Source organism: Octopus sinensis, linkage group LG7 (assembly GCF_006345805.1).
Source record: "Octopus sinensis linkage group LG7, ASM634580v1, whole genome shotgun sequence".
Taxonomy (NCBI): domain Eukaryota; kingdom Metazoa; phylum Mollusca; class Cephalopoda; order Octopoda; family Octopodidae; genus Octopus; species Octopus sinensis.
In genome coordinates this window covers 79,396,066-79,418,778 of record NC_043003.1, presented here as the reverse complement: position 1 = coordinate 79,418,778, position 22,713 = coordinate 79,396,066, and the positions used below count along the sequence as shown (strand labels likewise).

Sequence of the window (22,713 nt, the reverse complement as noted above, 5' to 3'; positions counted from 1 at the left end):
TCTCTCAGACAGCACTTGCTAAACAGCAGCAGCAAAAATAAACACATCCTTCATGAAAACAGAGAGCTCCTCAGGAAGCACTCCTTTCCTGATGACCTCTCATACGACCTCAAAACAGGCAGGCTAACATACTTCAAAGAAGACGTGAATGTGCCAAAAAAGGACCATGCATAGGAATGTTTCCAGAAGAGTTGAAGAAGATAGTAACATTGACATGAAATGAAGCCTCTCTAGGACTTGTGTTTGCTACATCACATCACATTCTTCAAAGGTTATGCATTTTCAATTCAAGAACAGGAGATTGCTAGGAAATACCCTCTTTTACTTGTTTCAGTCATTTGACTGCGGCCATGCTGGAGCACCACCTCCAGTCAAGCAAATCGACCCCGGGGCTTATTCTTTGTAAGCCCAGTACTTATTCTATCGGTCTCTTTTGCCGAACCGCTAAGTAACGGGGACGTAAACACACCAGCATCGGTTGTCAAGCAATGCTGGGGGGACAAACACAGACACACAAACACACACACACATACATATACACATATATACATATATACAACAGGCTTCTTTCAGTTTCCGTCTACCAAATCCACTCACAAGGCATTGGTCGACCCAAGGCTATAGCAGAAGACACTTGCCCAAGATGCCACGCAGTGGGACTGAACCCGGAACCATGTGGTTGGTTAGCAAGCTACTTACCACACAGCCACTCTATACCATATATATTCTTTTATTTTTTTACTTGTTCCATTCATTTGACTGCAGCCATGCTGGAGCACCAACTCGAATGGTTTTAGCCAAACAAATCAACCCCAGGACTTATTTTTTTAAAGCTTAGTACTTATTCTATCAATCTCTTTTGCCAAACTGCTAGACTACTGGGACGTAAACACACAAACACTAGTTGTCAAGTGGTGATGGGGGGGACAAACGTAGACACAAAGACATACACTCATTTACACACACACACACACACACATATATGACAGCCTGTAAGTAGAACAGTAAAAATATGCAAGACTTCCCTCGAGTTTAAAATGTGACATTTTTGTTATCAACCTTCCAAGGATGGAGCTTTGTATGTTTGTTAGAAACCAGCTCCTTCTGAATAAGAAGTCAAACAATTAAAAACAGAAGAGAACATACATACATACACACACACACACACACACACACACACACACATACATACATTAATTAATTCATTCAATCATTTATTTATTTACACATGCACATATACAATCACAATGTCTTCAGACTAGTTTAGAACTTCAGTGTGATTAATAATATAAATCTGAGAATATTTTTGCAATAATTCATGTCAGAAATATGAATATGTAACATATTAACAAAATATTAATTGACTTTTTTTTTTCCAATTCTTTTTCAGAATCAAAGAAGAAAACTTTAAAGAAATCGGCTTCTAAAACATCTAAAACATGCTTGATCTATTTTCCAAGCCATTCATGGCTTCTTATTTCCTGTCCAAACTATAGAACATAAAAGCCACTGTCAGTTAAAAAAAAACTAATACACACATACGTACATATACACACACATATAAATACACACACATGTATATGAATATATACATGTGTGTGCGTATCTCTTTTAAATTGGGAAATTTAACAGAGTTTTCTGTGATAAACTCTGAGTAATAGAAAGATTTTCTCAACTTCAAACACTCATATGCATTACCTCCGCAACTTAGAATTGATTACTCTCTTAGTTTTGTAATACACACACACTCACACACTATATATATATACTTTTGATGAAAAAAAGTGTATAATATAACCTATTGGAATAAAAACTTGTTTCTGCTGTGAACCATAAAGCAATACTAACCACTTCACCAAAGTGACACCACAACTTCATCCGTCCAAATTAAAAACCTTAACCAAACAAGATTCCTACATATGTATGTGTAAGACAGAGAGGGAGAGAGAGAGAGAGAGACACTAAAAGCACAGATTTGTAACAGAAACAGATCAGGCCCTTTGGTATAAACCAAACCGTGTATTCTATCAATCCAATTTAGAATTAAAAATTGTCAAACTATTCCAAAATGAATACGTCTACCAACACAACGACTTCTGAGTCAAAAGAATTAAGTACAATTGACATGGTTCTCTTATTTGTTGTTGTTCTACTGCCAGTGGTATGTAACTTGGCCTATACCATATATAGGTTTATCACCAAAAAAAATACTGGTCGCAGAGTTGCTGTTAACACCATACCAGTGGCATTATCGCTTACAGCAAGTTACCTTTCAGCCAACACAATAATGGGAGTACCAGCTATTATGATAAACCAAGGACTCACATACTGGTTCCTGATTTTAGTTTTTCCAATCTCCATGGCTATTGTGGCACATTTGATTCTTCCAGTGACTTATAATGCAAATCTACCTGATATTTATAAGGTAAGCAATCAAAAACATTTTCTTGATCTTTATTTGCAACATATTCCAGTGTGATGTTTTCTTGAATGTATTTCAACTCTCAATTTCTGTGTCCCAAAATTTATTATAATATATTTATCCTCATAGTTTACTCACAAGGTTAAAATGCTACACTCTTCTCCATTTTAAACCTAGTGTTTTTGTATAAAATTTCTTGTATCATTCATGAGTAAATACAGTGTTATAATTTTGCTTCCTATACATTTATATAGGCGTAGGAGTGGCTGTGTGATAAGTATCTTGCTTACCAACCTCATGGTTCCGGGTTCAGTCCCACTGCGTGGCACCTTGGGCGAGTACCTTCTACTATAGCCTTGGGCCGACCAAAGCCTTGAGTGGATTTCGTAGACGGAAACTGAAAGAAGCCCATCGAATATATGTATATATATGTGTGTATGTTTGTGTGTCTGTGTTTGTCCCCCCAACATCGCTTGACAACCGATGCTGGTGTGTTTACATCCCCATAACTTAGTGGTTCAGCAAAAGAGACCGATAGAACAAGTACTAGGCTTCGATTTGCTCGACTAAAGGCGGTGCTCCAGCATGGCCACAGTCAAATGACTGAAACAAGTAAAAGAATAGAGTAAAAGAGTTTTATATATATATATATATGTATGTGTGTGTATGTGGATGTTGAATCTCACAGGTGATAACAAGTGATCAAGACCTTTGGCTATCTGCTTGAGAAGACACATCAAGTGAAGGGAAATCAAAGTCATGCCCAGTGCTGATGTCATGTAAAAGGCACCCACTATACTCTTGGAGTAGTTGGTATAAGGAAGGGCATCCACTTATAGAAACCAAGCCAAACCAGACTGGAAGCATGAATTTCGTTAGCAAAAAATTCCAGAACGAAATTCTACTTTTACTCTTTTGTTTCAGTCATTTGACTGTGGCCATGCTGGAGCACTGCCTTTAGTCGAGCAAATCGACCTCAGGACTTATTCTTTGTAAGTCTAGTACTTATCTATTGGTCTCTTTTTTGCCGAACCGCTAAGTTACGGGGACGTAAACACACCAGCATCAGTTGTTAAGCAAAGTTGGCAGAAAAAACACAGACGCACAAATACACACACACACACATATATATATATATACGAAGGGCTTCTTTAAGTTTCCGTCTACCAAATCCACTCACAAGGCTTTGGTTGACCCGAGGCTTATAGTAGAAGACACTTGCCCAAGGTGCCATGCAGTGGAACTGAACCCGGAACCATGTGGTTGGTAAGCAAGCTACTTACCACACAGCCACTCCTACGCCTACTGGCAATAAATGTGACTGTAGTAGTGCTATCTTTGTTAGATCAGTTTCAGGTATGTCTAAAATAGTTCTGCATTAGCTAAGAGAAATGCCTTTATCACCATTTCAGTGTGAGCTTTCTTCTGATTTACATTTACTTAAAAATTCAGATAGAGTTTTACTCTTCCCTGACAAAATCTAAAAAAAAAGAAACCCATATAGAGTAGACACCAGCACACACAGGCTTTTAAAGAACTGCATCACACAGAAATGTAGGCAAGCTTTCCCACACACATACACTTGTATTAACAATGAAACCAAACTGTCTAGGTGTAGCTGATAGAGTGGAAGTGTTAGCTAAGAGAAATGTCTTTATCACAATCAAAGACCACCAACCAAACTTTGCCTCTAACCCCAAATTCCACCTGATTAACCAGGCTAAATCAGAAACAGACTGGTGAGAAAACATATATTGAGAAAGATCACTATAAGGAAGGCATCCAATCTCTCCCCATAGTGTAATACCAATGAAATTATTTTATGATTTAAAGCTAATCAAGGTAGAGGTCACCGGAATTCATTCAATGGAAAAGAAAAAAAAATTTCCAATTTCCACACGCACCCATTTTTTCCAGACAAAAATAAGAGGTTTGTAGCATATTAGGAGGTCTGGTTTCCCCAACACTCTCACACCCTTTTTCCTGCATAAAAATACGGGGTTTGCAGCATATTAGGAGGTCAGGGTACTTGATTCCATGCAAAAAATTCGAGTTTTTTTTTTTAAATCATGCAGGTGAAATAATCAAATAATACCATTATTTACTCCTTAGCTAAATGTACTGGATTTTTCATACAGTTTACTTAAGACACTTTGAATCTATTGACCATTTAAATTTCAACCCTGTTTTCAATACTAGCAATCATTATAAACTATCCAGCTGCCTTATTAATTACATCTTTCTAAACAATCTTAAAACAAATTTATCTCACAATTTTTCCATCTCATACATTTTCTCCACATTCTGTTTACTTTATATAGGTCAGTATACTGTGATCTACCAAACTAATTCTAATGTTCTTATTTATCTTTCTCTCTCACATTCTGGTTTAACTTTCACTTTATTTCTCTTTTTGTTGACATTACTCGCTATATTTTATAAATACTATATCTGCTAACTTCTCCTTCCTTCCTTTAAATATGCGCATTCTTTTTCTCCCTCTCTGTTTTTAATACTTCTAGGTTATTGAGGATAACCTACCTGACTCTCTCTCTCATATCATACAGCATCTTCACATATTTCACCTCTACCCATAATTTCCTTTTTAATATAATACTAAATCTTCCTTCCTCTCCTCTTTAGTATATCTTTTTATTAATTGTTGTCTTCCACAAATTAAAAAATTTGAAGTTGATACTTTGTATGTTTATACTGAAGTTGAAAAATTGCTTGTAACCATGATATCCTGTTGACCTGAAGAGCTAGCCTTCTATAACTGCATTGGTTTGTAAAATGTACAATAGTACTATGCAACATATAGCATACACAATTGTGCAGACATGTCAAGTAATTTATGGTATTTATTATACACTAAAGTAAAACATTTTTGTATGATGTTGGCTGCGAAATGGCCATCATCCTATGGATATCAATTGGTGAAATAAATATATTCATCTCATCCCTCCTGAATTTCTTTATATTTGATACATGGTTCCGGGTTCAGTCCCACTGCGTGGCATCTTGGGCAAGTGTCTTCTACTATAGCCCCGGGCCGACCAATGCCTTGTGAGTGGATTTGGTAGACGGAAACTGAAAGAAGCCTGTCGTATATATATATATATGTATGTGTGTGTGTGTGTTTGTGTGTCTGTGTTTGTCCCCCTAGCATTGCTTGACAACCGATGCTGGTGTGTTTATGTCCCCGTCACTTAGCGGTTCGGCAAAAGAGACCGATAGAATAAGTACTGGGCTTACAAAGAATAAGTACCGGGGTCGATTTGCTCGACTAAAGGCGGTGCTCCAGCATGGCCGCAGTCAAATGACTGAAACAAGTAAAAGAGAAAAGAGAGTATATAAAGGTGGCTTATTAGCAATTTACATCTGAAAGGCAGAACTATAGACGTCACTATAGTGACTAAGAGTACTAGTAAGCAATTGATGTATATATATATATACATAGGCGCAGGAGTGGCTGTGTGGTAAGTAGCTTGCTAACCAACCACACGGTTGCAGGTTCAGTCCCACTGCGTGGCATCTTGGGCAAGTGTCTTCTGCTATAGCCCCGGGCCGACCAATGCCTTGTGAGTGGATTTGGTAGATGGAAACTGAAAGAGGCCTGTCGTATATATGTATATGTGTGTGTATTTGTGTGTCTGTGTTTGTCCCCCTAGCATTGCTTGACAACCGATGCTGGTGTGTTTACGTCCCCGTCACTTAGCGGTTCGGCAAAAAGAGACCGATAGAATAAGTACTAAAGGTGGTGCTCCAGCATGGCCGCAGTCAAATGACTGAAACAAGTAAAAGAGTAAAGAGTAAAAGAGTATATGTGTGTGTGTGTGTGTGTGTGTATATGTTTGTGTGTCTGTGTTTGTCCCCCCAACATCGCTTGACAACTGATGCTGGTGTTTGCATCCCTGTAACTTAGTGGCTAGGCAAAAGAGACCGATAGAATAAGTACTAGACTTTAAAAAAATAAGTCCTATGGTCAATTTGCTCAACTAAAGGTGGTGCTCCAGCATGGCCACAGTCAAATGACTGAAACATGTAAAAAAAAAAGATATATATATATATATATATACATATATATATATATGTGTGTGTGTGGAAGCACTCCGTCGGTTACGACGATGAGGGTTCTAGTTGATCCGACCAACAGCCTGCTTGTGAAATTAACGTGTAAGTGGCTGAGCACTCCACAGACACGTGTACCCATAACGTAGTTCTCGGGGATATTCAGCGTGACACAGAGAGTGACAAGGCCGGCCCTTTGAAATACAGGTACAACAGAAACAGGAAGAAAGAGTGAGAGAAACATGTGGTGAAAGAGTACAGCAGGGATCACCACCATCCCCTGCCAGAGCCTCGTGGAGCTTTAGGTGTTTTCGCTCAATAAACACTCACAACGCCCAGTCTGGGAATCGAAACTGCGATCATATGACCGCGAGTCCGCTGCCCTAACCACTGGGCCATTGCACCTCCATAAGATTAATCAGCCGAAATTGCTAAGATGATCTGGTTCTTGACTGATGACTGAGGGCTTCGAATGTCCCGTCCTGTGGTTCTTGTGTCGTCTCCGTGGTGTTTCATGTTCTTGTCCATGTCTGTAATTATTTTTACTGTTTACCTATATATATATATATATATATCATCATCATCATCATCATACTCGTTATAAGCATAAAGTCAGGAGGTTTGAGAATTGAATATTTTTTTTTCTCACAGACACCTCAAAAGTAAAAAGACCACCCTCATTATATCATTGCTTTGTGCTTTGAATTTGCTAATGTATTATGCACAAGGCTTCCACACACACACATATATATATTAAATACTATAGATTAAGTATTCAGATGCACCAAATGATATTATTTAGCTTCTACAAATGAATTTTTCAGTAATGATGATGTCAATGAACTTTCGAGATGTTACTGTATGTGTTGGTGTGTATGTATGTGTTTGTGTGTATTTTATTTGTATATACATGTATATAAAAAATATATGTATGTATGAATATATTATGTATGTAAATGTAATTTATGTATTAAATTGCATTTAAACGACCAGTATTTAGAACTGCGAGCATATTCCTATATATCGGAACAGAAACCATGTAGAGAATTCATGTTATAATCCATTGCATCATTCAAATGGAATCCACTGTTGGGCATGTCACAGAGTGCACACAGAAAAGAGAACAAGGCAGGAAAGTTCGTTTATAAACTACTTAAAGTTCGTTTATAAACTATTTAAATATCTTATAAACAAGCTCTCCTGTTTTATTTTGTTATACGTATCAGTCTAACTATATATACATATATATGCGTGTATGCATGTGTATATGTATTTATGTATGTATGCATGCATTCAAGCACTTGCATGCATATGTATGCACACTTATGTATGTGTATATATGCACAAGCATGAGTGCTTTAATTTTCCATGTTTGAATACATTGTTTTATTGTGCAAGTATGCATGTCTGCATTTATGCACAATGTACCCAAGTGCATTCATCTATACATTTGCTTATGCATACATGCGCATGTTTTCTAACATGCATACACATTTTTTTGCACATGCATATTTATAGGTATGTGTCTGCTTTGCATAAATGCATAATCTTGCATTAATTGCTGAATATGTGCATATTCATGAATGCATTGTGCACTTGCACACGTATATAATGTGCTAGTATATGGTGTGTATATGTGTGTGTACATCTGTGTATGTGTGTGTGTGTGTGTGGAGATGCATGGCTTTGTGGTTAGTTGCACTCGTGGTCGTAAGAGTGTGCTTTCAGTTACTGGACCGAGTGAGGGGTTGTGTTCTTGATGAAAATATTTAATGTCACATTCCTCCAGACCAATCAGCTGGCAAAAATTAGTAATCATGCCACAAACCAATGTCCCAGCTGGGTGCAAGGTATGAGGGGCGGGATAGAAGTCACAGAATCTGGGTAACCAATCTCACCAACTTATGGCTTGAAAAGACCTTTGATTCATTTTGATATATATACAAGTGTATAGTAAGGATGTCCTGAATTTATACATACGTATGCATACATGTACTCACACATATGTGCATTCATGCACTTGCACAAATGTGTATATGCGTTTGTGCACTAATTGCACATACATGTGCTTTATTGCATTCATATGCTTGCGAAAAATATCTTTCATTAGTGTATAATTGTGTATATGTGTGCAAATGCATATGTATGCATGTATGTTTGTGCTCTAACCTTGCATACATGTCGTTGCTTGTATTTATATACTTGCAAATATATAATTCATGAGTGTATAATCGTGCATATAATGTGTGTATGCATAAGTAAGCTTTTGTTGGTGCACTGACTGCATATACATATAGTTGATTGCTTTCATATGCATGCAAAAATAGATAATACATTGGTGTATAATTGTGCATATACTGTGTGAATGCATACGTGTGCATTTGTGTTTGTTCACTAACTATACATGCATGCATGTGGTTGATTGCATTCATCATCATCATCATTCAATGTTTTAAATCTGGGTTATGTCCCCATTAACTGGGGCTACCGGATCTTCCTCAATGCCATAGCAACTGAGGTAGGCAGGTGCAGCCCACCTCAACTTTTGGGCTGGTTGGCGCTCATTCCCCTTTGCTATCATGTGGTGTTTTGGGAGCTGGATTTTATACAGGGAGCATGCCCTTGCTTAACCCCAACCTTAGTTTCTGGACATGAGTGGTCCTGAGACTAAGGCCTCTACTATGATTTTAAAGAAATGTGGTGGAAAACTAGCTCAGGAAAGCAGGGACATTACTCCCTGAAACCCATTTTGGAGCCCCGCTACCTATTCATATGCTTGCAAAAATATATAATTCATTCATGTATAATTTTGCATGCATGCCTACATGTGCACGTATGCATGTGTATGTAAATAAATGCATATGTAATCCATGTGTGGTTTATGTATGTGTTGAGTATGCATGTGTGATGTATGCATATGTGCGTGTATGTGTGTTTACATGTATACATGTTTGTGTTTACATGTATTTGCATGTGTGTGTGTGCATGTATGTTCACATGTATGTGTGTGTGTGTGTATGTGTTTGCATGTGTGTGTTTGCATACATGTGTGTGTATGTTTGTATGTGTAATCATAAACTTGTGTATGCATGTGTGCATGTATGCATGTGTGCATGTATGCATGTATGCATGTGTGCATGTATGCATGTGTGCATGTATGTGTGTTTACATGTATGCGTTTTGTATTTACATGTGTGTTTGCATGAGTGTGTGTGTGTGTGTGTGTTTACATGTGTGTGCATGTGTATTTGCATGTGTGTGTGTGAGTTTGCATCTATGTGTGTGCATGTATTTTCTCATGTATGTGTGTGTGTGTTTGCATGTGTGTGTATGTGTTTGTGTTTGCATGTGTGTGTTTGCATGAGTAATCATGAACTATGTAAATGTGTCCCACTGGCATTTCATCTCATCAAGCCTAACGTTATGTCGCCCCACAGTAATGTCAGACACTGCTATTTCCTTTACTCTCTGTATCGCAGTCCCGCCAGGGTAGACTTGCCGACAGACGTTCTCGGGGAAACTATGAAGTGAATAGGAGTCTTGTATTGTATGTAGTTAACAGACAACATTACAACACACCACCACCACCACCACCACCTTTTTTTCCCACCAGATATTTAGCCTTGTCCCAATTATAGACAGAAAAGGAAAAAAAAAAATATCAATATTAATAGAACTGAAATTCCTTGTAATTCTAGTATTAATGCTCTTTTGTTTATTTGTTTTAATAGAGGTCTGCTGTCTCAATTAATTATCTTGTTAGTGAACTAATTAAGATCTTTATTGATCAAGTGATCAAAAGAATCCTGTCTCCAGGGTTATTGTTGCAATTATTGCTATTTGTATGTGTGTGTGTGTGTGTGTGTGTGTGTGTGTGTGTTGTTGTTGTTGTTGTTTAGTGCTAGGGTAACTCTAACTGAACAGAATTATGATCAAAAGCCTTTCTAGCTGTGACCATCCTGTCTTACATCCAAATATAATGTGTTTAGAATTATATCATTTAATGAGTGTCCCTGTTGGCAGCAAACTAGCAGAACTGTTAACGCACGGGACAAAATTCTTAATGGCTTTTCACTAATCTTTGTTTTTCTAAGTTCAAATTCCACCAAAGTTGACTTTGCTTTCCATCCTTTTGGGTGTTAATAAAATAAGTACCAGTTGAACACTGGGGCTGATGTAAACAACTATTCCCCTCTCTCAAAATTCCAGGCCTTGTGCCTAAAGTAGAAAGAATCATTCAATGTGTCCTTCACTTTTTTGTAAGATTATAGTTGGTGTGTGGTATAAGGAAGACTTAACTGCTATTTCTAATGGATCAAGTGACCACAAAGGATTCATAGATATCTATATACTGTGGAAGATGTTGTAGTTTTTAACTGTTTGTAAACTACTTTTTTCCTTATCATAATCAGGAGGAAAGGTAGTGCCCATGACTCTGACTCTTTGTAGAGCTTCAATGATTGGTGCTAAGGTGGGAGGGAGATTTGGAGGAAGATATCTTCAAACCAGTGACTTGGCTCAGATACTTACAGCAGAGTGAACTCTACTAAAATTGCTCAAAGTACCAGGTAGTGGTGTTAAATAGGGTGACTGATTAAGTTCATTATCCAAGCAGGCCTTGGACAGATTTGAACTCTGAACACAAGAAATTGGGCCAAATACTGCACTGCATCTGGTCCACCAATCCACCTCTCTAGATTGCTACTTTTTAGTCAACTCCATCAAAAGGATGAAAGGTAAACATAAAGCCAACTTTGGTAGGGTTTGAACTCGGGAAGAAGAGAATTAGAATAAATATCGCGAGGCTTTCTATCTGGTACTCTAATGACTGTGCCTGAGAAAATTAATGATTCTCTGATGTGGTACATCCCTCAAAATAAAAAGAAAAAGAAAAAAAAAGAAAAACCAGAAAGCTTAACATGCACACAAGTGTGGCTGTGTGATAGGAAACCATGTGGTTTCAGGTTCAGTTTCACTGCATGGCACCTTAGGTAAGTGTTTCTACTATAGCCCTGGGCTAACCAAAGCCTTGTGAATGGATTTAGTAGACAGAAACTGAAAGAAGTCTGTCATATATATATATATATATGTATATATATATATATATATATATATTATATATATATATATATATATATATATATATACATATATGTATGTATATGTATGTGCCGGTGACACGTAAAAGCACCATCCGTTCGTGGCCGTTTGCCAGCTCTGTCTGGCACCTGTGCGGGTGGCACGTAAAAAGCACCCACTACACTCACGGAGTGGTTGGCGTTAGGAAGGGCATCCAGCCGTAGAAACACTGCCAGATCTGACTGGGCCTGGTGCAGCCTTCGGGCTCCCCAGACCCCAGTTGAACCGTCCAACCCATGCTAGCATGGAAAGCGGACGCTAAATGATGATGATGATGATGATGATGTATGTGTGCGTGTGTGTGTGTGTTTGTCTTTATGCTTGTGTTTGTCCACCACCACCACCACTTAACAGATGTTGCTTTGTTGTTTGTTTATAACCCTGTAACTTGGCAGTTTGGCAATAGAAGCCAAAGGAATAAGTACCAGATTTTAAAAATCAGGTTGTGACTGTGTGGTAAGAAGCTTGCTTCTGAATTACATGGTTTGGTTTGTTCCTTCTCGAACCACGCCTGGCTCGTAAGGGCCAGTTTCCCAATTTCTTTGGCATATAGGTAGGTTCCCCACCTGGACAGGATACCAGTCTATCTCTGGTGAGCTGCTAGATGCAGGAGGAAAAGAGTGAGAGAAATTTATGACGAAAAATCAGCAGAAGTTCACCATTACCTTCCACTAGAACCACATGGAGCTTAGGTGTTTCACTCATAAACACACACATCGTCTGGTCTGAGATTCGAACCCACGATCCCTCGACCGTGAGTCCACTGCTCTAACCACTAGGCCATGTGCCTCCATTATTAAGATTTACAACGGACATTTTCTTATCATGCAAACCTGACATTGTTCTACTGTATCTGAAAGCATTTCTCTCTAGCTTCCTTGTACATTGTAAAATCAACAGGACATGATACTTGTGCTAGAAAACAACCCAACAGGTGTGTTACAGTTTGTGGATCTGTGACGCAATCATAGATAATAGAGTCATTGTGTGTGAAAACTTTGTTTCAGCTGGCTGAGTGTCACTGACCTTTTTGACACCAAACTGCCTGAGACAGCCCTTGGTTGTATGGCACAAACTTCCTGCTTTAAAGGGATCTAAATTAAAGCTTCCAATTAAAATTTCATGTTAATTTATGATCCAAACATCAGCTTATTAATGACAAAGCTATTTTAATATATTCTTACAGGCAAAATTTGGTTGCGTCACAGATCCACAAACTGTAACACACCTGTTGGGTTGTTTTCTAGCACAAGTATCATGTCCTGTTGATTTTACAATGTACAAGGAAGCTAGAGAGAAATGCTTTCAGATACAATGGACGGTGCTGAGTTGTCAAAAATTTAAACCAAATTTTCTCGAAACAACTTGTTTGACCGTCCCATAGGCCTCTCCTTTGAGAAACACTGATTTAACCTAAATTTGAGACATCAGCAAAAGACAGATTTCGACTGATGTACTTGCGCGTACAAATGCATGTTCCCATGGCTTTATCGATCACATTCTCACCTGGAATCGATTTTTGTAATTTTTTCAAGACTTATACATGCCCTGATACTGTCGATATTTATATATCAAATTTGAGCGCAATCGGATGGAGACAGACGGAACGGATTTTATATAATAAATTATTTTCAAAATTTATTTGATGAAAAACAGTATTTCAACTGAAATATAGTAACAAAAGGGTCAACTCTAGTTCTTAGTTGATAAAAATATTTCCAATTTTCTGTTCACTTTCCAACAATACGTTTTTGAGGGCGATGGGTAGAGATCTGTTGTTATATGTCTACTAATTTGTCACCATACACAAATCAGTTTGTCACGATTTTTATTTCTTGGCTGGTTATTAATGCAGATGTTAAAAAGCAGCAGAGCATGCATACTGCTTTGAAATAGACCAATCCAGTTTGTGCATTGCCCACTTGCACAAAGAATGTCCTGTTCTGCAATATGCATTCAACCAATGCCGGATGTCTATTTTAGTCTCTTTCTTGGTAACCTTACGAAACTGATACCTATGATTATATTGAGCATTCTGACTTGGGTTTATTTTGTTTTGTTTTGTTTTTTGGTGTTCTTTGTATTTTTTGTTTTGTTTTTAGCGGGTAGGATATCATTGTGTCAGGCTATATTGTTTTTTTCTTATTTTTTGCTTTTTAGCTCTTTTTTCTATAAACAACAGCACAAAGTGAGATGATAGCTAAGTTAAAGTTCCTAGGCGTGACTGTGAGGTAAGAAGCTTGCTTCCCAACCACATGGTTCTGGGTTCAGTCCCGCTATGTGCATTTGAACGAGTGTCTTCTATTACAGCCTTGGGCCAATCAAAGCCTTGTGAGTGAATTTTGTTGGTGGAAACTGAAAGAAGCCCATCGTATACATATATATCTATGTGTGTCCTCCACCACCACTTGACAACCAGTGTTGGTTTGGTTACATTCCCATAACTTAGTGGTTTTTGCAAAAGAGACTGATAGAATAAGTACCAGGCTTTAAAACAATATTGTGTGAAGAGGAGGAATTCATTCAACTAAAAATTCTTCAAGGTGGTGGCCCAGTATGGATGCAGTCAAATGACTGAGACAAGTAAAAGATAAAAGATTGTATCATGTGCTTCTGGATACACAATGTCTGAGTAAAATATGAGATGTTCATGACTAAAGCAGTTTGATCAATCAAAATTGAGCTGGGCCCTAAACAGCATCCTACACCACATTGAAAAGACAGCCATGTGGCTGATTGGTAAGGATCTCTCACAAGTATACTCCACCCCTAGTTCACAGAAGTACTCCCCTCACTCTGTTTTTTCTATTTCTACTATAGCATGAAAATTAAACAAGTGATAAAATTTACAGCTGCAAACGAACATGAGCAAAAATACAAAAACAATAGTTTAGAGCTGTTTAACCCCTGTTTAGTAAACCTTAGGTGATCAAAGGTATCCAACCACGCTCCTCATTATGGAGATATAAATGGGTTGTGGCAGACTGATTTTTAATCTCAGGTTAACCATGAATGAGCAGGTCTATGATGTTGAATATTAAAATTAATTGGTCAGTCTATAAAGCAACTTGCCATCAGGACTCTTTAGCTGTTTTGCTTGGGGATAGGTCTTTATTGAGTGGATAATGACTCCGACAAGTATTTTACTGCTTTCAGTCACTGGACTGCAGCTATGCTGGGGCACCTCTTTGAAGAGTTTTTAGTCACTCAAATCTACTCCATTACTTATTCTGTTAGAGACTTATCTAAGTCTCTAAGTTAAAAGGACTTAACACCACAACACTGTGTCAAGAAGTGATAAATACAAATATAAAAATACACAAACACACACAAGGCACAGGAGTGGCTGTGTGGAAGCACAGGAGTAGCTGTGTGGCGGCACAGGAGTGGATGTGTGGTAAATAGCTTGCTTATGAACCACGTGGTTCTGAGTTCACCCCCACTGCATGGCACCTTGAGCAAGTGTCTTTTTCTATAGCCTTGGGCCAACCAAAGGTGGGTGGCTTAGAGATTAGAGCGTTGAAATCTTGATCATAAGGTCTTGGGTTCGATTCCTGGACTAGGTAGTGCATTGTCTCCTGGATGTTGTGCTGTGTCAAAGCTGGAGCCCGAAGAGGCTGTCTGTATTGGGTCACATTCAGCAGAGATAACTAAAACATTCAGTGAAAGCATGGTGTGTGTTACCAAGTCATACCAATTTGTGAGTGATAGCTATGCATATATACGTGTGTGTGTGTGTGTCTGCGTGTGTGTGTGTGTGTGTGTGTGTGTGTGTGTGTGTGTGTGCATGTGTGTGCGTGCATGTGGCTGATTGGTAAGAATTTCTCACAAGTATACTCCACCCCTAGTTCACAGAAATACTCCCCTTCATTCTGTTTTTTTCTATTTCTACTATAACAGGCTCTGCTCCTCAATACTGGCTAATTCCTTACCACAAAGTTTTTGCTACCCATTTCACTCATAAGACATTTTTTTTCTGGATTCTATTATCCAATGTATCCCCTCTTTTCTTATGTTATTAGGTTGTGATTTCAGCAAAATATGGCGGTTTGAGTGACCATATAATAGCGGTTTGAGTGACCATATAAAGTTTTCCCCCAATGGCTAATATTTCATAGGCGAGGTCAACATTCTATTGCAGATATTGAAAACTCTTGAAACCAGGTTGTTCATTTTGCCTTGTGAGAAAAATTTTTTTTAAATATTTGTTTTGATTGATAGAAAATTATTCGTAAAAATATTAATCTATCATTCCTTCTGAATAATTTTTTTCCATTTTCTCCCACTCTAGTACCTTGAGTTACGCTATTCACGTTGGTTTCGCTTGCTTGGAGCAGCAGTGTTCTGCATTCTTCAGGTATATGTATATACATTTTATATTTTTTTTATTTTCTATGATTTTGCAACTTTTACAAAACAATTTCATAAAGCTTTCTTTATGATGTCTTCTTTCTTGTTGCTTTCTCACCTGTTTACCAGGTAACTTGTTATTTTTTACAATTTGAACAACACTCCTTTTATATGTAAATGCAATCTACCTCTCCCTTTTACATCCACTCTGTGTTTCTTTCTTCTCTGACCCTGCCTCATTCTCCTTTATCTTTTCACTGTTTTGTTCCCATTGTTGAGTTGCCCATTTAGTACGGTTTTCACTGTGCTGTATACAGAACCATTTAAGCAAGAAATAGGATTGCGAATACTGGAAGACATGGAGCCATAGGGAGCAATAACAAGTAGATAGAAAAGAGATTAAAGCAAGGGAAGAAGCAGAATGTAAGAGGTTCTCACATATTCTGTGATGTGAGGATGCATGACGTGGAGGGCTTCTGGATAGCAAGTCAGTGTGCTAAAGAAAATCAAGACATCAAAGGAGAAATGTGCATTAGAATGATAGTTGTACATTGGCCGTTACCAATGCTGAAAAAAGAAAGAAGCATGGAAGTGTTGTTATGAGAGATTGTTGAATGAGAATTCATGATACAAAGAGGGTCTACCCCATATAGACCCAACAGAGAGACCAGCCATCGAAGTTAACAGTATTATAATAGATTGATTAAGGATTGAAAGCAAGGGAGACAGCTAGACCATCAGGTATAGTTGCTGATATGCTGAAAATAACTGGCTGCTAAGTGAGGTCATGTGCTAGTTGCACACGTAGCCTATCGGGTAATATGGGAGTTTGTCATACTTAGTAACTGGTGTAGCAGTATCATTGACAACTGCAGTAGAGAGGGGAAGTGTAAGAGGCATAAACTGAATAACATGCAGTTCAGGTTTGTGTCAAAAAGAAGTAATAACAATATCCTCTTCTTAGCGACACAACAAAGAGAGAATGATTTAACTAGAAGTAAACTACTATACGTAGCATTCATCAACTGCAAAGAGACTTTAGTAGGGTTCCTAACTGAGTAACCTGGTGCCGCTAAGAAAACCAGGGAAACATGAATGGCTTGCAAGGGCATATAGATGTGCTGTTAGCAATGAGCACAGCAATGAGTTTAGTATATAGATAGTCATCATCATCATCATCATCGCTTAACGTCCGTTTTCCATGCTAGCATGGGTTGGACGATTTGACTGAGGACTGGTGAACCAGATGGCTGCACCAGGCTCCAATCCTGATCTGGCAGAATTTCTACAGCTGGATGCCCTTCCTAACGCCAACCACTCTGAGAGTGTAGTGGGTGCTTTTACGTGTCACTGGCATGTGGGCCAGTCAGGCGGTACTGGCAACAGCTACGCTCAAATGGCGTTTTTTACGTGCCACCTGCACAGGAGCCAGTCCAGCGGCACTGGCAATGACCTCGCTCGAATGCTTTTCACATGCCACCAGCACAAGTGCATAGTGGTTCATCAAAACTCAGTCTTCAGTTCACATTTGTTATAGTCCACTTGGCCATGTCATAAGAGTTTAAGGCTAGATATCTGAAAGAACAGCAGAATTACCAAAGATTTGGTGAAGAAATTCTCAACCTGAATCCAAGACCTTGAATCAAGAGCCCTTTAGGTAAACTTAGTGAAACCTTTGTAAGAGAGAAGATAGCACCCTGCTATATAAATGTCTATGCTCAATATGCAGAAAAATAATGAGTAGATTCCATGCAGTATAGCCAGTATAATAAAATCCATTGACTGGTGTGTCCATGGTGAATGACTTGTTGAAAATTGGTAGATATGGGGGATGGAATGTGTGTGTGTGTGTGTTTGGAAATGTCATAAGTGACATGCCCATACAGAGCAGCATGGTGCAACAAGGGACAGTAATGGAATTGCATGCATTTTGCCACCTACTCCAACCACTATGCTATTACCATCTATTATTTGATCTCTCTCACACCACCAAACATGTAACTGCCATTACTGTTTCTCTTCTCTTACTTCCCACAGCTCCGTCACTTTTTTGTCATTCAATCCTCAAACTCCAGTCACTTAGTTTTTTTTCCCCATCATAACTTAGCACCTCTCACACACCTGCCCTCATTCTGACATTGCAAGATCAAGAGTGTTCTTTAATCTTATCAAAGATATAACAGCCTATCTAGTGTTGGTACTATGATAAACTGCATTCAGTACACTCCCTGAATTGGTTAGCAGAGACACCACAAGGTCAAGAGTGCTTGTTAGTCTTCTTAGATATATAATATCTTATCTAGTGTTTGCACCAAGATAAAATGCATCAAGTGCACAGCTTTAGGGATGGGACCCAGCCGTAGAAACCCTGCCAGAATAAAACACATAAGTAAAGTAGAACATATATATATACATATATATATATATAAGATTATATATATATACATATATATATATATATATATATATATATATATATGATTATATATATATATTATATATATATATAAGATTATATATATATATATATAATATATATATATATGTGTGTGTGTGTGTGTGTGTGTGTGTGTATATATATATATAATGCGCATATGTATATGTAAATATATACAAACATACATACATGCATGTATACTTTTTTATTCTTTATATTTTGTTTCATTTGATTAACTGCAGCTATGCTGGGGCACCGTCTTGAAGAGTTTTAACCAAACAAATTGCCTCCACCTCTTATTCTTTTTTTTTTTAAGCCTAGCACTTATTCTAACCATCTTTTTTGCTGAACCACTAATTTACAGGGAATGTGCAATAACCCCTTGAAACTAAGTGGTTTTAATGAGCAAATTTCTTACATACCTAACACTAAACTTAAAAGAAAATTGGCAAATATATTTCCTAACTCTATCTCTAAAACTATTAGTGCAAATCCTGTCTTGATAAATATTGGTATAAATAAGCCATTTGATGTAGAGGCGCAATGGCTCAGTGGCTACGGCAGTGGACTCACTGTCGTAGAATCGTGGTTTCAATTCCCAGACTGGACATTGTGAGTGTTTATTGAGCGAAAACACCTAAAGCTCCACAAGGGTTTTTGCAGGGGGTGGTGGTGAACCCTGCTGTACTCTTTCACCACAACTTTCTCTCACTCTTTCTTCTTCTTTCTGTTGTTCCAGTATTTCAAAGGGCCAGCCTTGTCACACATATATATACACACACACACATATATATACGTATGTATGTAGGTGTGTGTATATGTATCAATATTGATAGATAGACAGATAGATAGTGGATAAGAGCTACCTTTTCTTTTCAACATACAGTGTCTCATTGAAAATATTGGATAAAAAAATCTTACAAAACACTGACATATCTTTCATATTGTTAACTGAATTCACTTTTGCTAATTGTTTTACTCTAGGTTTCTTCAAAGTCTAATGCTTCTATCTGGTTTTAGAACTGTTTCTTACTTTTGTTTGCACCCTTGATTGATAAGAGCCATTATTTCAATTTCTCTTATAATTTAAATAACAGGTTCCCCTTTATGTTTTACTTTTACAGATGGTCTACCTGTCAATTGTTCTTCATGGACCTGCTATTTTCTTTGAGTTAAGTAAGTACCTCCAAACATTTTACTTTTCTCTCTTAATATGCCATACTTCAGGTATTGGTAATCATGATCCATTATATCTTCCTTGTCCCATGCACAACTTAGTATATTATTGAACTGGTGTTTCTAAAGCCATTTGTTAAGGCCATTGAGCATCATTCCTTTCTATCTTCCCTGGTGTTTTTTTTTCACCAAATGCTCAAGTCTTCTTCTCATTGTGTCCAATGAACTGAGCCTGTTGTAAGATCTTGATGTTTTTTTTTCGCCTTATCAGCATAGGACATCTTCAACAGCTTGTGAATGCCTGTGAAATCCAATGTATCTTTATTATAATGACTATAAAACATCACCCTTTATCTTCTGATGTAATGATATTTATTCAACTCATTAAACAATTTCCCTGTCATTTTGATTTGTTTTTTTTAAGGTCATGTCAAAGATTAAAATCACTAGTCCTATTACTATTATCATTATCAGCACAGTGGTTGAGGAGTAAAGCATCACTGCACTCTGTAAACATTGTATCAGAATGTTATATTTCATATCATGTACATTATTTTGCTTGCATATATATATTTATCTGTACATTGATTTGTTATATTTCTTGCATGTATGTCATATGCTTCTATATACAGGTGCTGCACTACTAAATAGACCTTCATTAGATAAAACTGAAAGACTTACTCTGCAGGTGTGGCTGTGTGGTGAGAGGTTTGTTTTGCAACCACATGGTTTTGGGTTCAATCCCTCTGCATAGTTCCTTGGGCAAATATCTTCTACTTATGTCACCAGGCTGATCAAAGCTTTGTGAGTGGATTTCAAAGAGTCAACTGGACCAAATGTCTAGTGGAATTTCACCCATTTTTACATTCTGATCGCAAATTCCACTGAGGTTGACTTTGCCTCTCAGTCTTTCAGGGTCAATGACACCAGTTCCAGTCAAGCACTGGGGTTGATGTAATCGACTATCCAACCACCTACAATTTTCAGGCCTTGTGCCTATTATTAGCACTATCAGTCTTTGTCTTTTCAACTTCGTCATGGTCCAGCAATAATGTGCATTGCTTTATTCTAAAACTTCCTTCTGCAGCAGTTCAAACCTTGTTGGTTACAAACATACATTTTTGCTTCCTAACAATATCAAAAATAACTTTATAAGCAAGAAGCAAGTTATGCCACCTTTTTCAGCCAACCAATTGGTGCCAAAGAATTAATGACCCTAATTCACTATCCACATCACACATTAATTATGGATTTATTTTTCAAAATACCGCTATTATTAATTGTAAGCTTGCTTTTCATGGACATTTTGTTTTCATGCATTGGCCAATTAAATATCAAAGAAGTTCAACCCAGATAGTTAAACGCTAAGTGGTTGTGTTTCATTTGCTACAGGCTGTGCAAAGAACCTCATCAACTAAATACCATGTTCTATTTTCCTAAGCCACTCCTTTCCCCAAAACATTAACCTTACAACATTGTTTCCACTTGCAATTTCAAACAATAACATTTCTTTATACCCATACTATTGTATGTATGTATGTATGTATGTATGTATGTATGTATGTATGCATGCATGCATGCATATGCAAAATGTCTTATGAATGCATTGGCTGGCCCTGTCACTGCATGATTAGTGACACTCCAAATTTCAATTGTGCAATTAAGATCTGACGACTTGAGTTTGCTAATATTTGCTGTTATGTTAATGGTAGTAGCAACAAGACTGTAATGGAATATCATTAAGTTTGTAAAATCAAGTAGGTGTGTTTTTTTAGCCCCAAATCAAAGCTGAATGAACCAACTTAGGATCAAATGTATTTCACCTATGACTCTCTTATCTTTTTATATTTATGTAGGGAGCGCATCAACTAACTTATATTTCCTTATTTATGCTGGTTGAGTTTAATTTGGGGGAGATTTGGCTGTTGTTTTTAGCAGGCTGAGTGATCATGTAAATCAGTGATTCTCAAACAATTTTTTTTATCTATGGGTCCCTTTGATTACTATTTTAATCTGGTGAACCCCCATAGCCTTTCAATGTTTAAAAATAGTTTTATAGAAACTTCTTTCAAAATTCCTACTTTGTGCTTCACACATTAACTTGTGTAGGTTAAACTATGTAAAACATTTGAGAAAGAAACTTAGCTGTTTCTTGCAATACATACCAATACATACATCTAAAGTAAAAAATTTTTTCAGGGTCCCTTAGAATACTCTTGTAGATCCCAATTTACTATTTTGTTATGTAGACCACCAAAAATCGTATATGAACCATTATGGGCCCCAGTTGAGAACTACTTTACATTGTAAACCAAGGATTTGAAAAGGTTTTTTTTCTTTAGCATACCATTTCATCATGTACAACAATGTTGGTCTACTTCTTATAAAAAATGTTGTAATGAAGGAGAGAATAAAGTTTTAGCTAAGTTCATAGGCGCAGGAGTGGCTGTGTGGTAAATAGCTTGCTTACCAACCACATGCTTCCGGGTTCATTCCCACTGTATGGCACCTTGGGCAAGTGTCTTCTACTATAGCCTCTGCCCAACCAAAGCCTTGTGAGTGGATTTGGTAGACAGAAACCGAAAGAAACCTGTCGTGTATATATATGTATGTGTATGTATGTGTTTGTGTGTCTGTGTTTGTCTCCCCAACATCGCTTGACAACCGATGCTGGTGTGTTTACGTTCATGTAACTTAGTGGTTCAGCAAAAGAGACCGATAGAATAATTACTAGGCTTACAAAGAATAAGTCCTGGGGTCGATTTGCTCAACTAAAAAAGGCGGTGCTCCAGCATGGCTGCTGTGAAATGACTGAAACAAGTAAAAGAGTAAAGAGTACTGTGACAGTAAGCACATGATTCCGGGTTCATTCCCACTGCATGGCATCTTGGGCAAGTGTCTTCTACTATAGCCTCGGGCCGACCAAAGCCTTGTGAGTGGATTTGATAGACGGAAACTGAAAGAAGCCTGTCGTATATATGCGTGTGTGTATATATATATATATAGATATATATATATATATCTATATATATATCTATATATATATATGTGTGTGTGTGTGTGTGTGTGTATATGTCTGTGTTTGTCCCCCCAACATCGCTTGACAACCGATGCAGGA

General features: G+C 37.6%; 1 protein-coding gene across 4 annotated transcripts in view; it reads left to right on the top strand.

Moving 5' to 3' along the window:
- Positions 1-22,713, top strand: part of LOC115214036 (sodium-dependent multivitamin transporter-like) — a 124,953-nt gene that overhangs the window by 61,551 nt on the left and 40,689 nt on the right. For all 4 annotated transcript variants that reach the window (XM_029783057.2, XM_036504861.1, XM_029783058.2 and 1 more), the window contains exons 2-4: positions 1,391-2,425; positions 15,924-15,989; positions 19,544-19,595. In XM_029783057.2, coding sequence (XP_029638917.1) covers positions 2,069-2,425; positions 15,924-15,989; positions 19,544-19,595 — 475 coding nt within the window. In that variant the 5' untranslated portion in view covers positions 1,391-2,068. The remainder of the gene's footprint in view (positions 1-1,390; positions 2,426-15,923; positions 15,990-19,543; positions 19,596-22,713) is intronic.